Source organism: Mytilus californianus, unplaced genomic scaffold, assembly GCF_021869535.1.
Source record: "Mytilus californianus isolate M0D057914Y unplaced genomic scaffold, xbMytCali1.0.p SCAF_10, whole genome shotgun sequence".
Classification (NCBI taxonomy): domain Eukaryota; kingdom Metazoa; phylum Mollusca; class Bivalvia; order Mytilida; family Mytilidae; genus Mytilus; species Mytilus californianus.
In genome coordinates this window covers 18,483,930-18,500,679 of record NW_026262582.1, presented here as the reverse complement: position 1 = coordinate 18,500,679, position 16,750 = coordinate 18,483,930, and the positions used below count along the sequence as shown (strand labels likewise).

The window sequence follows — 16,750 nt, the reverse complement described above, 5'->3', positions numbered from 1 at the left end:
TTCTCTCACTAAATAATTCAAAATTTGGTGACTCTGTTGAACGCATCTATCCCATCGAACTAGGGATAAAGGATACAACAGATGCAGCTAAGTCTGCCTCATATCTTGACTTACATCTAGAAATTGACAATGAGGGTCGGTTGAAAACAAAACTTTACGACAAAAGAGATGATTTCAGCTTACCAATTGTGACCTTTCCATTTCAATGTAGCAACATTCCAGCAGCGCCTTCATACGGAGTATATATCTCCCAATTCATACGATATTCCAGGGCTTGTATTTCCTATCATGAATTCCTTGATAGAGGGTTGTTGCTCACAAGGAAGCTATTAAACCAAGAGTTCCAAATGGTGAAGTTAAAATCATCCCTTCGTAAATTTTACGGACGCCATCACGAGTTGGTTGACCGTTATGGAATAACCGTTTTACAGATGATATCGGATATGTTCCTTATGTCGTAATACAATCCACTTCCTTTTTCACCACGAAGGTGACCTACCGAATTAGACTATTTATTGGATTTGTAATAACATGAGCAACACGACGGGTGCCACATGTGGAGCAGGATCTGCTTACCGTTCCGGAGCACCTGAGATCACCCCCAGTTTTTAGTGGGTTCGTGTTGCTTAGTCTTTAGTTTTCTATGTTGTGTCTTGTGTACTATTATTTGTCTATTTGTCTTTTTATTTTTTAGCCATGGCGTTGTCAGTTTATTTTCGATCTATGAGTTTGACTGTCCCTCTGGTATCTTTCGCCTCTCTTTCAGAAAAGGGGGATATAAAAAAATACATTTATAAAATGTAGTTGTTTCTTTTTTTTTAATCATTCAGAACTTGTCAAAACGTAGGAGATAAAAAGCTTGGCATATGACATGGATACTCATCCACCATTAACAGTCCCCTTTTAATTAGTTGTCATGTGTGTATTAAACAAGATAAATTGAATTTCCTATATTTTAAGAGAAAAGAAAAACTTCAACTCTTATTATTAAATGAAACCACCAGTCCTTTATTTGCTGAAGGCTGATTAATATGATAAAGGAAATGAAATATCTTGTTTTTCTGAGTATACAAATACAAAAATTCACTTTCAGGCTCCAACAGAAATGTCAATTTACTTTATAGAACATGTCTACATTTATATGCAATAACAGATATTATCAATGCCAAGAGTATGAGTATGTATTCTAGGTGTGACAGCTACTTAGTATTTGTCAACTTAAAGCCCAATCCCTAATCATGTATATCAAATAACTAAATATTGCAAAACATGCTATACACATGTTAAAAGTAAAATGTCAATATAGTGTAAAACTAAAAAACCCTGAAAATAGCATTTCACTAATAATATGTATTTTTTTTATTTTTTAGTGGATATTATTTTATGTAATCAAATTAAAAAAAAAATCACAACCTAAAACAGGGACATGGGGTGTGAAAAATAAATATACAATGGGTATTAAAAAGATTTTTTTAAAGTCTAAATTAAACCATCAGAGCCATATAAAACCATCTCTGGTAACATACTTAAATATGTGTAATAATGAAGAATGAAAACAATTACTATGTCGACCTAATATATAAATCCTCATTAAATGCAGGTACATGCAGCTTAAACATTGTAAACAGATTAATTTAGGTAAACTGGATGCAGATTGAACAACCATCTATGGAACAATTAATGAATGATTTATTGAAGATGAAAAGGGAATGAGCACCAAGAATATTATGATGTGATTTAATCTTCATTCTTTTGAAATTACATCTGTAAGCTACAAAATAAACATCTGACTCTATTCAAACTGTTTTTCCTCTGTCTTTTATCTATGATATATCAGATCTTAGGATGTTTATACTGTAGTCATGTCATTCAGGACAAATCCTGACATGCCACATATCACATTAATTTACACCTGGACTTCCCAAAAAAGAATGCACTGGTTTAGGGCTGGGAACAGTATGTCAATATATATGTTCCTGTTTAGGGATATTATTGGGAGGTTTATATACATATTCTTATATGCATAATGTGTTGAATTCAGAATATCTATGTGATTTTTAAGAAAGTAGACAAAATTTGGTATTTTTTATTGTAATTTTTTCTACTAAAAGACTGAGCCATTAAAAAGGAAAATAAATCACAAAAAATAACAAATTCTATTCATTTCAATGACATAATGATTGTCTTTTGCTCTGTTACAAGTATGTCATATTGCTTAGCTGTGTTGGCCAAGATCAGAGAAGTTTTAAGAAGAAATCATTGGGAGTCCCTGCGCGGCCTTACCAAATTGTGATGTTTACTGAAGTTGTGTTCGTGTGTGAACAACGAATGGTAACGTCATGTGACCATTCCATTTCTGTTCTCCATGTTTCAGTTTAGCAGTCGAAGTTCAAAAATGGCGGTTCCGAAGACTGAAAATTAATGACTTGAATTTCTTTTTCAACGATACATTATTTTGACTTCTTATTTTTTCAAATAATTGTAAAACTAATGATATCATGTATACCGCTCATGAAACGTTTGGTTTCTTAAAATTTCATAAATTCACGATTTTCTACGAGGGGAATTATTTTTCTGCGCAGCGACATCTGTTGACGGCTTTCTCAGAAATTATCTTCACTTGATTGTCGGATAATAAATCCGGGGTTTTCATGGACAAATCAGGGATTTGCTATTCGGCTGCAAAGAATAATTATGTTGTTAGTTTAAATTGATGGCTGTCGTTGACGCTGTTTTTATGTTGTTTAGTTGAAATAAACCATCTTTTCTTTAAGGAATAACTGTAATATTTTTTCTGTCTATGAAGAAATAACATAAAAAATGTGGTGCACACTGAATAACCCGCGTAGCGTGTTATTTCAAAATGTGCGACAATATTTTTTATGTTATTTCGAAAAGACAGAAAAAATATTACAGTCATTCCTTATAATTTAATTCTAAACTGCATTTTAAACCGGAGTAAATCGTGAAAAAACGATGATGACGTCACGGTGATATGACAAAATTATGTCTATGAGCTGATAGACTAAACACTGTCAGCCAATCAGAAGACGCGTCACATCCAAAATTAAATTATTTAAGTATAAACCATTTAAAAACAAAGATAAACATAAAAAAGAGTTTATGCATCATAATATATATAAATCTACTGTGTTACATTTCAAAACAATTTATTCTGAAAACAACTGTTTTAATATATTTTCTTTTATATATGTATACATCAGTTTGAAAATTTCAAGATTCTCAAAGTTGTCCTTGATACCCTATTAACATATTACCCGTCTAACTGTCTAAAGTAGCATTATCCCATAGGTAGGCATTGCAGCAAAAGAAGTATATGAGAACTGAAAGCAAAGAGTCAGCCAAAACAACTAGTATATATAATGATTCAATATGTATTAGAAAAAAAAAATACGAATTTTAAACAGAAAATATGTCAAATATAAAAAAGCGCATAACATGATTTCCTTGCGCATATCACTTGTTTCTGGACTACTTTGATCGCGTCTTTCTAGATTGGTGGTTACAAATACCATAAAAGGAAAATACAACTTGATGGATTTGTTGAATATTTGTAAGCAATATTGAATTGAATTACTAATATTATAGAGAACATAAGAATTAAAGGTGATGTAAGGCAACGCAAACAACGCAAACAGCTTAAATCTAGAGATCAAACTTTAACATTGATTATTTCATGTAAAGTATACAACTTAACATCTTATATAAAGCCAATGGATTGTGATAAATGATTTGATTTGATTTGATTTTTGGTGTTTTAACGCCACTTTTAAGCACCGCTTTTGGGCTATTTCGTGGCGGCCAGTTTTTATTGGTGGAGGAAGCCGGAGTGCCCGGAGAAAACCACCGACCTTCGATAGGAAAACTGACAATCCTATTCAATTAAGATTGGAGTCGAGTGCACCCGCACGAGCGGGGTTCGAACTCACAACCTCAGTGTTGACTGGCTAGTGATTACAGTAGTAACTACTTAGACCACTCGGCCACCGAGGCCCCCTTGTGATAAATGTATGAAGAACAAAACAATTGTCCTTATTATTAGTAAACGGAGTGGTGGGGTATCTTCAATGAGACAACAACCTAAATGACCTAAAGACATAATACCTTTAGTTGGTCCGTTATTTGTTTACAACTTCGTACATTTTTCATTTACTCCCAGAATTAAATGAAAACGATTTCAGGCGGGGGTTTTGTTCGGGGACTTTACATAAGTCATTTTAACGATTAGAAAGCTTACATAACGTTGTCGTTAGTGTAGATGGATTTGCTTACCCTTCCGGCTCCCCGGTCGATCACTCCGGTAGGATTTGTGTTGCGCAATTTCGCGTTTTCTGTGAAGGTATTTATAAGACTGTTTTTGTCCTGCTTTTCTTTTTGGTAATCGTATTGTCTGTTTTTCTTCGACGTTTTGTTTTGGTTGTCTCTTCGGTATCGTCTGTCTCTTTTTTCAGAATGTCTTGATACCAAACCATAAACATGATAGTAAAAAGAATCGGAATCGCACGAGTTCACACGGGATGATACCAGATATTTAACAAGGCAAAAATCTCATGATATGCATGCATCTGCCGGCAATGTATTTCGTTTCATATTCTTTAGTCTAGCCCAATTAAATATAAGGGTTTACCAGTGAATGGAGGTCCCTAAATTCTGTATTCTTAAATTTTCAAAATTCGATAAAATGTCTTCCTGCATAAATGAGGGATCTATAAAATTCAAAATCGAAAAATATCTTCAGTAGACGTCATGATTATGTGGACTTTAGTTAGTCAAAAGATTTTTTTTTCTTAATTTTTTAGCAGAAGATAGATCGATAAAAGTCGAATTAGATAAAGGAGATAACATAGAAATATCAAAAAAAATTGTCAATGCCAGATACCAGTCAGGTAAGTTAGGTCCATGGTTTATTATTATACACAACTGTCTCTTATATAAAGATTTTTTTTTTCTTAATTTTTTAGCAGAAGATAGATCGATAAAAGTCGAATTAGATAAAGGAGATAATATAGAAATATCAAAAAAATTGTCAATGCAAGATACCAGCCAGGTAAGTTAGGTCCATGGTTTATTATTATACACAACTGTCTCTTATATAAATTGTAAATAGTTTCTCGTCCTGAATGTGTCTGAAATAATTGCCACTGGACGTTAAGCAAACAAGAAACAATAATCATTATTATAATTCGTGTTCTGCATGGCAAATTTTCTTTTTAGTGCAATACTTTTTTTTTGCATGCTGTGGAATTCACTTCGCAAATTGAACTTTTTTTTCTCCTAAAACTTCCTACAACACGGTCAATATAAAAAAATGAGATGTGGTATGATTACCAACTAATGAGACAACAGTATCCAACAGGGTCCACATAACGCAAATTTAAGCAATTACAGATCACCGTACGGCCTTCAACAATGTGCAAAAGCTATACCGTATTGTCAGTCATAAAAGGCCCCGACATGACAAAATCTTAAACATTTTAAACAAAAAAATCTATGACCTGAATAATGGCAAAACAGTAAACGAAAACCAGATATAATAGCGGCAACCAACGACAACCACTAAATAACAGGCTCTTGACTAGGGACAGGCCCTAATGTTTAAGTTAAAGCTCTTCTGATGAAGATAATATATTCAGAAAAGAGCTTCGTACGCATGAAATTAATAATGCGTAATTTTCATTATTTCGATTTAGAGAAGACCAAATATGTTAAAAAAAACTTGTCTCATTCAATGTCACTTTTCTGGTTTGACAATAAAATGTGTTAAAAGGATTTAGAGAAGATTAGGGATATACGTCACAGATGTCGATACAACGTGTCATTTTACATTTAAAGTACTTGTTTTACATTTAATAGGACCATAATATAGACACAATCATGAAGAGTAGAAAGCAAAACCTAGATAAGCAGTGTTACAATAGGATTGACGTCGGAAGGTCAGATGAAAACAATTTCAAAGCACATATGCAGTTTGTTCCAGACGATAAGATGGTATATTGTGGAATTGAGAAAGTGGGGTCGACATTTTGGCGACGTCTCATTCAGTTACTATATAAACGTGAAATTAGAAGTCCGTACTCGATTAAACCTTGGGATTGTATGAACAACTATAAATCTTTCCAATCTCAGAAGCTGGATGATTACCATTATATTTTAAAAGAAAATTCTAAATTTCTATTCGTTCGAGATCCCTACTCAAGATTATTATCCGGGTACTTAGACAAGATTTTTTCTCCTAACCCATATTATTGGAATTTAATTGGGTCAAAAGCTGTGGCGTTTACACGAAAACAGAAAAACCACTGTGGACACGACGTTACGTTTCCTGAAATGGTGGAATACTTTATACACACAGAAGAACAAAATAAAGACAGAGACGGACATTTTTTACCAGCAACAGACAATTGTCGGCCATGTCTTGTACATTATGATTACATTGGTAAAATGGAGACATTTACAGATGATGTATTTTTCATTTTAAAAGAATTCAACCTTGAAAACTATACTTCTGCTTTAAATGATTTTCAAACGGACTCAATTTTAGATGCAATCTCTGACACCGTTCAAACTTTTAGAGACGTACGCATCATGGTTACTAGATGTTTAAGTGTATACGGAGGGCTGAAAAGAATATGGAGAAAATTACAAATACGTGGAATAATTGCAGAACAAATTCAATTTCCGTTCACTTCAAAAGATTTAACCAAATTAAGACCTACAACTTTCAAAAACGCAATAATCAATGCTTATATTGAATCGAAAGATAAATACAATATGAAAGACCAAAAGCGAAAATATCTTATCAGTGCGTACAATCTTATTCCAATAGCCACAATGAATAAGTTGCAGAAAATATTCCAAAATGACTTTCAAATTTTTGGATATGATAAAAGACCAGATTATTTATATCAACCTCGACAGAAAAATTTAGCTGACATTTTTAAGCTTTAAAGAATATTTGTAAAAGACAAACACAAAATCGATTGGAATATATATGGTATGATAATCATGATAAATTAAATAATCAAATCGATTTTGTGTACCTTTTTTTTGTTTATATTTGTCACACGCCTATATGTATAATTGCGTTTATATGACCATAACGTGTAAAAAAATATAATTTATAATTTACATATAAAAACCATACATCCTCGTCATTTGGTCTCTAGGGGATGTTAAAGCAAGTACCTCAAGTAATTATAATTCTCAACCTTACCAAGACAATCTACATTGTATACATATGACAGGTATCTAACTTAACCAAGAACATTTTATTCCTGCCTCGAAATTTCGTTTCCCCCATAACAAAAATAAAAGGCGCTTGGGAAATGGACCTCCCATTCTCAAATTTTTGTTGTTGTAAATATTCTGTAATATTTTAACTTTTTTAATGTGTTCTTATGAAAATAAGGAGATGTGGTATGATTGACAAGGAGACAACCATCCACCAAAGTTCAATGAAGTGGAAGTAAGCAATTAAAGGCAACCGTACGGCCTTCAACAATGAGAAAACCCATACCGTATAGTCGGTTATAAAAAGCCTCGACATGAAGAATATGAAACAATTCGATTGAGAAAACTAACGGCCTCGTTCATAACTAAACAATTAACGAAAAACAAATATGACAGACATGAACCAACGACAACCACTGAACTACAGGCTCCTGACTTGGTACATACACATAAAAATGTGGCGAGGTTCAACATGTCTGTGAGCGGTCAATCCTCCCCGAACCTTGGACAGTGGTGTTGCAGCATAACATACGAACACACTATAAAAATCAGTTGAAAATGGTTTAACTCATCAGATCGATACAAATCAGAAAAAATACTAACAAAAACACAGACCGGACGTGGCAGTGTATTTATACATCCCTAACAACAAAAAAGACACAAAGTACAGATCTGAGAGTAGTCGCAGGTACTGGCAGGTAGTTCAAAGCCAATAACAACTAATAACAAAATCATGTATCTAAAATATCAATCAGTACACATCCTACATCCAACGGATTTAGTGTAAAGATGTCATTAACAGTCAGAGAAAAACATGACCTTGTGCAAAGCCAAAATATAGGTATTGACAGATTGTAGTACCGTGAATGAGCATATGTGTACAACAATGATATGTATTGTTGACTGCTATTAAAATCAATATTTATACCAATGAAAACAATATTTAAAGATCTAATAACAGTATTGAATTGGTAACTTTTTAGAATAAGTTTTTTTAACGGACTAATTAGTTTATTCGTATCGTATCTAAATTTCCGGACTCGGTAAACAACATCACCGTAAAAATTAGGATGTGCTATTCCCTTTAAAATAAGTTTTCTACAAGTGTAGCCAAACTTCAAAACCAAATATTTGTATCTATGGAAGAATTAAAACAGGTTTTAATCAATTTGTGGTAACGAAATCCTGACTGTTAATAATGTTCCAGTAATACATAGATTACGCTCATTGAAATCCAAAACGTCACTACAGACATGGTCATAGCGAAGGAGTTAGGATAAATAAACACCGTATTAAAGACGCTGCTAAAGGAACATCACTGTACAAAAAAGGAAAATTAACAATAGGGAAAGACAATTCGTCCCTTTTGTCGTAAATTTTGGTGTAGAGTTTCTCGTGTAAAAATGAAATATCGTAATCTAGGAAAGGACCGTTATTGCTGTTAATATTTGATTTATTCAAAATAAGTTCCTTTGGGTTAATTTCGGCAGTTTATTTAGAGAATTCTTGGTTATTTAACGAAAAAATATCCTTAAGATAACGATAAGCGTTGTCGAATTTATCAATTAAATATAATTAAGACGGGTTTTACTGAGTTTTGCCGTAAACTGTGATTCATAACAGTACATGAACAAATCTGCTATTAAAGTGGCACAATTGATGCCTATAGGAATACCAACAACCTGTCGGTAAACTGCATTGCCGAAACGTACATGTTGCCAAGGAAACAATTTACAGCTTTAATCATCTCATCACACCTCCAGTAAGTATATCTTGAATATTTACCTTTCTCATTAGAGAAAAGGGCTTCATATAATTTGTAACAAATAAATTTGCAGTCAGATTTTTCAAACGAAATTTGAATAAATAGGAAAACTTTTGTTTGATAAGATTGTGTGGAAGTGTAGTATAAAGAGTGGAAAAGTTAAAAATGTCAACCGAATCAAAAGGACCATCAAAAGCACGTAATTTATCTAAAACATCAAAACAATTTTTTACACTCCAAAAATAGTTGATTCCACTGTTTTCATATGTTTTATTACCAATTTTAAAGTTAATAATAACTTTTTCTGATAGTAGTTAAGGAACTAGTTAAAAGCACTGAAACACTTAATGGAGGCCGAGATGAAACGATATGTCATGGTTTTTCTGTTAAGTTTAGGTAACCAAAACATAGTGGGGACCTTCAAATATTCAGAAGAGGCTACTCTTTTCTTTCTGTGGAGCGTACGGCCTTTCGGTTTACATTTGTACATGATTCATGTTTTACATAATGACATAAGAATAGTTAAGCGTGATGCCAGATGAAGTATACACCGCATGCGCACTGACTAAATAACACACTGAAGTTTTTTTTATATAATAATAATTATGAATCAAATGTGTCGTTTAAGCTGAGATTATTATACGAATATATTATGTCCCAGGCTTAACAAATTGTTGTACAGTTGATGTTGTTTGATGATTGATTTGTTGTTTTTTGGGAGGTGTTTGTTTGTTTGTTTGTTTGTCTATTTGGAATTGTTAGTTGTTTTAGTTTTTAGGGGGAGATGTTTATGTATTTGTTTTGTTTCTTTGTGTTTTTTTTCGTTTATTTTATTATTATTATAATTATTATATATGTCCGCAAGATGTGCGTTTCGTCTACATAAAACTCTTCAGTGGCGCTCGAATCAAAATAGGTGGACATTCAAACCCCCCGAATTACCTTAAATACGAAGTTGTTGAACATTGATTCCCAAAAATTCCAAAAATTTATGCTAAATACGTTGCATCTAAATGATGCGTGGTTATATATGAGTTTTGTAGGATTTCCAGTTTGGGACTTTAGTAAACGTCTTACGTAATACTAGTAGTGTCGTTGAAATAATGTCTTTTTCTTTTGGTCATGGTGTTGTCTGCTGTTCATCTAATGATGATTTTTGTTTGCCCCTGTGTAATCTCCTCCCTTTTTCGAGGTGGTAGCCAGGGGTATGGACACTTGAGAATGAGGGACGGGAAGTGGGAGGGAAACGGTAGTCAGGGGGGCATGAGTTAGGAAGAGGGGGAGTAAAAATAGGGATATGCTGGAAAAGTTTTTTTGACCGATTCAGTCAGGGAGTAAGGCATAAAGGCTTCGTGAATTTATGACACATAAAGCATAAAGGCTGATAAATTTCACGGTTTGTGAGATGTATGATGTGTGTAGTGCATACAGTTTAAAAGATTTCATGATGCGTGTGTTGTGGAGCATAAAGGCTGATTAAGTGTGTTGTGGAGCATAAAGGCTGATTAATATCACAATGCGAAGGAAGAATCAAATTCATAAGCCTAAGAGAAACCGACAAAACCATGGCAACAATGGAATAACGACGTCACGTTGCTCAGTCTTTAGTTTTCAATTTAGAGTTTTGCGAAATTGTTTGTCTTTTCATCGTATTTTGTTTTGAAGAGGGGGAGTAAAAATAGGGATATGCTGGAAAAGTTTTTTTGACCGATTCAGTCAGGGAGTAAGGCATAAAGGCTTCGTGAATTTATGACACATAAAGCATAAAGGCTGATAAATTTCACGGTTTGTGAGATGTATGATGTGTGTAGTGCATACAGTTTAAAAGATTTCATGATGCGTGTGTTGTGGAGCATAAAGGCTGATTAAGTGTGTTGTGAAGCATAAAGCTGATTACGTGTGTTGTGGAGCATAAAGGCTGATTACGTGTGTTGTGGAGCATAAAGGCTGAATACGTGTGTTGTGGAGCATAAAGGCTGATTACGTGTGTTGTGGAGCATAAAGACTGATTACGTGTGTTGTGGAGCATAACCTGATTACGTGTGTTGTGGAGCATAAAGGCTGATTACGTGTGTTGTGGAGCATAAAGGCTGATTACGTGTGTTGTGGAGCATAAAGGCTGATTAATATCACAATGCGAAGGAAGAATCAAATTCATAAGCCTAAGAGAAACCGACAAAACCATGGCAACAATGGAATAACGACGTCACGTTGCTCAGTCTTTAGTTTTCAATTTAGAGTTTTGCGAAATTGTTTGTCTTTTCATCGTATTTCGTTTTGAACTGTTTTTGTTGGTTTATTTTTTGCCAAGCTTTATAGGTTATCTCGATTTTCAGATGAAGAGAAAGTCAACCTTGCAGATAAGAAAAGTTTTAAAACACAAAACGTCCTGTATTGTGACCGTATTTGTATGCTACTCAGTACTGATGCTTACAAATAATTCATATGAAGGTATACAATGTAACATAGCTGTGTAAATGAAATTTTATTTCAACTACATTGAATCTCTAAGAACGATTGTTTTGAAATTCTACAAAGAGTTATGTTTTTAGTTTTAAATGTGTGTATGTCGTAAACGCCTTATATTTTGAAATTTTAATTGTAAGTCAATAAAAGACAAAGCTCACAAAAAGAGTTGATATATCTTAACATACATATAGATCTACAAAAACAAACCAAAAGAATATATTCTGAAAACAACTGCAGTGGTGTATTTTCTTTTTTATATAAGAGATTAAAAATTTCAAGATCCTTATAGTGCTCTTTTATACCATATAACATCCTGGCCTGTCTAAATAGTTATCAAAGGTACCAGGATTATAATTTAATACGCCAGACGCGCGTTTCGACTTCATAAGACTTATCAGTGACACTCAGATCTATAGTTATAAAGCCAAACAGGTTGAGGAGCATTGAGGACCCAAAATTCCAAAAAGTTGTGACAAATACGACTAAGGTAATCTATTCCTGAATCTAAAGTATCATGATCCCGATAGGCATTGCAGCAATAGAAGTATGTAAAAACTGAAAACAAACAGTCATCCAAATCTACTTTAATTCAATCTGTATTAGAAAAACGAATTTAAAACAGGCAACGTCAAATGTAAAAAAAACCTATTTGAAATCTTTTACTTGCACACACCTAGTGTTTCTAGACTACTTTTATCAGATACGTTCGAGATTTGAGGTCACACATACCAAAAATGCCTAAACATAGCAGTCAAAATGGTGGATTTGATGAACATTTGTTGGCGATATTGAATTAAACTACAAATGTACAAATATTATATAAAACATAAGAATTAAAGAATTAAAGATGATATTAGGTAACACCAACAACACAACAACTACAATCTAGACACCAAACTCGAACACTTATTATTTTACGTATAGCATACAACTTAACATCTTATATATAAAAAGGTTCGATAAATGCTTAAATTACAAAATTTTTCATTATTAATATGTGGCAGTCGTTACCTGTGAAAGGGGACGAAGTCTGTATACATAATTGTTTTAATTCAAGCATGTTTTAACTTCAGAATCTGTTAAAAAAGAAACGGAAATACGGTAATGTTCCCGACTTTGGTCCTGTTGTTAGGGATTTTAGTTGTGACGTCATTTTTAATGTCAACAAAGAAACGCTATCATCAGGTAACGTTTTTTTTTTCATATCAAAGAATTATAAAGAAAAAAACAAATTTACGGGAAACAATATGATGCTACTTCCAATATTTTACAAGCTCGTGACAAACGAGACCGGACCAAAGAAATAGATTTCTGCGCAAATGCGGGAAACTACAAAAAAGTTAGAAAACAGAAAATGAACTCTGTTATGATTATAAAATATTCGATTCTTGAAGAAAAACAAACAAGAGCAATTGAAGCATGTAAAAATAAGAAAGATATGCTGGTAGTTTTGCCAACAGGATACGGCAAAACCGTCATAATTCAGGCAATTACCGATACTCTCATACTGTCAAACTTTCAGTTTACTAATTTAGTAAACATTCCGAATATTTATGTTCAAGTTCTATCATTTTTATTTTCAATTGGGAATCGTCATGTTCTGACAATAATTATAGGCACATTTCAGACAATGCATAGCTTCAACGTTCAGTTTTTTTTAATTGATTAATTCTTTTGTCCTTTGAACATTGACATTGTTCTATGACATGCTTTTCTCGAAAGACCCTATGTCAATTGGAGCAGTGTATTTATAGAAAGGAAATCGAAGATTTGTCTCTAGCAAAATGAGTATTTGTTATTTGAATTGTTATTCAAGCTGAGCCAATGGCTAGCGCAATAAGGGCTAATAAAGACATTGAAGGCATTAAGTTACCTGCTAATACATATACTCATGAAACAAAAATCAGTCTCTTTGCAGATGACAAACAATTATTGAATACAAACGAAAAATCAGTTGAAAAGTCATTTGAAATTTTACAATATACGAATTTGCTTCTGGGGCTAGAATTAACTACGACAACACAAAAGATATTATAGGGACGTTAAAAGGAACAAACCCTAGGTTTACTAAAATTAAATGGGTAAAAAACAACGTTAAAACTCTAGGGGTCGATCATGGATATGAAAGAGACGATAATATGATTGCGAGTGATAAAATCAATGAAATAAAAAGTTGCCTGGTGTGCTGGAAAACCAGAAATCTGACCTTCACCGGCAAAACTCTCATTGTAAAAAGTATGATCTTGTCCTTAATAGGGTTTGAAATTGACAGTCGTGGGATTTCAAAGTAATATTTAAACGAAATAAGGGACCGGTCAAAATTTCTTGATGCATGGGACCGGTGCAAAAAGAAAATTGTCTGAAATAATTCTCTTGATCCCATGGTTACTGGCAGAATAAAAATATGCTTGTCCCATGCATATAACCTAGTAAAAAAGTGTGTGTCCCATGTTACAGCACAAAAAACATGATCAAAGTTGTGGCTACATTTCATGCTACAATGTATTTGGATAGCTGAAAAATAATGCTACTATGTGTGAACTGTATCTATATTGCTGTTATAAAGTAAACAAAACAATACATAAGCATATTTTATTGCCAACACAGGAGCCAAAACAGATACAATTAACATGTATGAAGTGTATGGTAAAATATATTTTTTCAAAAAAATTGCAGCTTAATTTAGAATCTGACTATTCTAAATTAACAATGGGTAGGTAAATTCTGCTTTATGGGAGGACAGAATTATATTTGACAATCATGCTTTTTTGTGCAGAAACACTATCCATGAATTCGTTTTTTTACATTTGTTAAACAGTTATACATGTAAAATATCTAATCAAATTTTTACATATTTTTTTAATTTCATATCAAAGTATTTTTTCATGTTTATTCTGTTCCAAAGTTTTTTTTTTTGTTGCCTTCACTGTTCTTTAAGGGACTGGTCAATATTTATTTGGGGGTTGGGATCGGTGCAATTCATATTTATCCTTTACGAAAAGCTATGTCCTACCCTCTGAATATACCAAAACAAGTTTCTGTCCTATATGAAATATCTACTAAATAAGTATATGTCCTATCTAATCTATGAATAAATCAAACAGACTATAGTTGTTAAATTCTGTGTCATTTGGTTTCTTGTGGAGAGTTGTCTTATTGGCAATCATACCACATCTTCTTTTTTATATTTACCTTCATTTTTATCAGATTAACATAGATCACATATAGTAGTCTTTGAATTTGTCTGGAATTTGAAATGATCTCCTCCTTGAAGAAGGCAAATAAGATTCCTTTTCAATTTCACTTTCACTTTCACTGCCACTACTACTACTATTACTACTGTATTCATCATTTAGTATTATTATCATCATTGTCATTATCACTGTCAGAACTGTCATAGGCTCTTATTACAAGGTCATCTTCTTCATCACTTTGGATTTGTTCATTATCTACACTACAATGCAAACCACTCAGAGTCTGAAAAGACCAGATTTTGTGCTCACATTTTAATTGACTAGTCTCGACATTGTCTCGACATGTTGATATATATTATATGAATATATCAAAAAGGGATCAAACATTAAAGAAATTATTAAAATTGTCCTTCTGATTAAAGTGGTGAAGTATAAAGCAATACCTCCTGCTTGGGGCAAAAAGATCACACCTACCAGAGAGTATTAAATTCTAAATAACATTCATTCAAAATTGCAACATCCTGTTAAACTTAAATCGCAAGGCCTTTTGAATTCACTAGATAAGTAGGTAAACGGACAGAAAGTCACAGGACAAAAAGTCACAAATAATATGTATACACTTGTTTGAATATATTAGAGAAAGATCTTTAAATATTTACTTTTTATTACATATATTTATTTTACAGTTGAGGAAATTGTTCATTAGACTTGATAAATAAAGATTTATTAAATTTTAATCATGCAAAAGATATATTTCTTGGCACCATGAAGCCGTTTAAGTACCAACCCACTTTGACATTTTGTTTTCGTAACAATTATTTGATCATTATAAATACTTTTTTTATATAAATTTTGTTTACAAAGTTGCTTTATATACTAAAGTTCAAGAAAAGTACAAAAATGTTTTTTTTTTTAATAAGTGTTTTCTTGTTAAAGAAAAATAATCTCAAAACTGAATTGTGACTTTTTGTCCTGTGGCTTTTTGTCTGTGACTTTTTGTCCTGTGACTTTCTGTCCTACATTCGATAAGTAATACACGAGTTTAAGAAAAGTAGGGCTTTCTTTTTACCTGTAAAACACACATATACTGATGTAATTAAACCTTATTAATGTGCCTCTTGTATGCCATGTCTTTAAATCTGACAAAAATTTATTTAAATTTGATTAAAATAAATTTTTACTGTAACTTTGGAACACATTTCCTTTTTTAAAAGGTTATCAAGGATTGTTATGAAAGTTCTATTATCATGATTATATTAAATTCTTGTTTTAACAAAACAAAAGTGTCATTTTTAAAATTTTATAACTTTTTCAAATCAGCTTTGATTTTCATCAAACTTTTCAGCTATCTTTATTATATATTTATCTTACAAAATACCAGGTTGTTTTGTGTTTTGGTGTATTGTGTCAAATTTAAGGACTTAGTTAATAGGTAAAAAAAGGCTAAAATTTTCAGTTTTGACAAAATTCAGATAGAAACCTATAATTTAAATATTTAAATTTGACAGCAATAAACCAAATTACCAAATAACCTGTTTTTTTGTAAGACAAAAATATAATGAAGATAGCTGTAGATTTGGATGAAAATTCAAGTTGCTTTGAAATAGTTATAAAATAATTCAAAGTTAACTATCCAAATTTAGTCTGAACTGCAAATTCTAGCTTTTTTGAACTAGATTAATTTAATCCTTAAATTTGACAGCAATACCCCAAACTACATAACGACCTGGGATTCAGTAAGATCAGTATATAACTGAAAAAGCTGTATAGTTTGATGAAAATCCAAGTTGATTCAGTTATATACTGATCTTACTGAATCCCAGGTCGTTATGTAGTTTGGGGTATTGCTGTCAAATTTAAGGATTAAATTAATCTAGTTCAAAAAAGCTAGAATTTGCAGTTCAGACTAAATTTGGATAGTTAACTTTGAATTATTTTATAACTATTTCAAAGCAACTTGAATTTTCATCCAAATCTACAGCTATCTTCATTATATTTTTGTCTTACAAAAAAACAGGTTATTTGGTAATTTGGTTTATTGCTGTCAAATTTAAATATTTAAATTATAGGT

General features: G+C 32.3%; 1 protein-coding gene across 3 annotated transcripts in view; it reads left to right on the top strand.

Moving 5' to 3' along the window:
- Window positions 1–6,988, top strand: part of LOC127717713 (carbohydrate sulfotransferase 11-like) — a 31,178-nt gene extending 24,190 nt beyond the window's left edge. For 2 of the 3 annotated variants that reach the window (XM_052223479.1, XM_052223478.1), the window contains 2 exons: window positions 4,983–5,068; window positions 5,875–6,988. In XM_052223479.1, the coding sequence (XP_052079439.1) occupies window positions 4,983–5,068; window positions 5,875–6,969 (1,181 nt within the window). In that variant the 3' untranslated portion in view covers window positions 6,970–6,988. The remainder of the gene's footprint in view (window positions 1–4,982; window positions 5,069–5,874) is intronic. The other variant, XM_052223480.1, reaches the window with a different exon arrangement.
- Window positions 6,989–16,750: the final 9,762 nt, after the last annotated feature.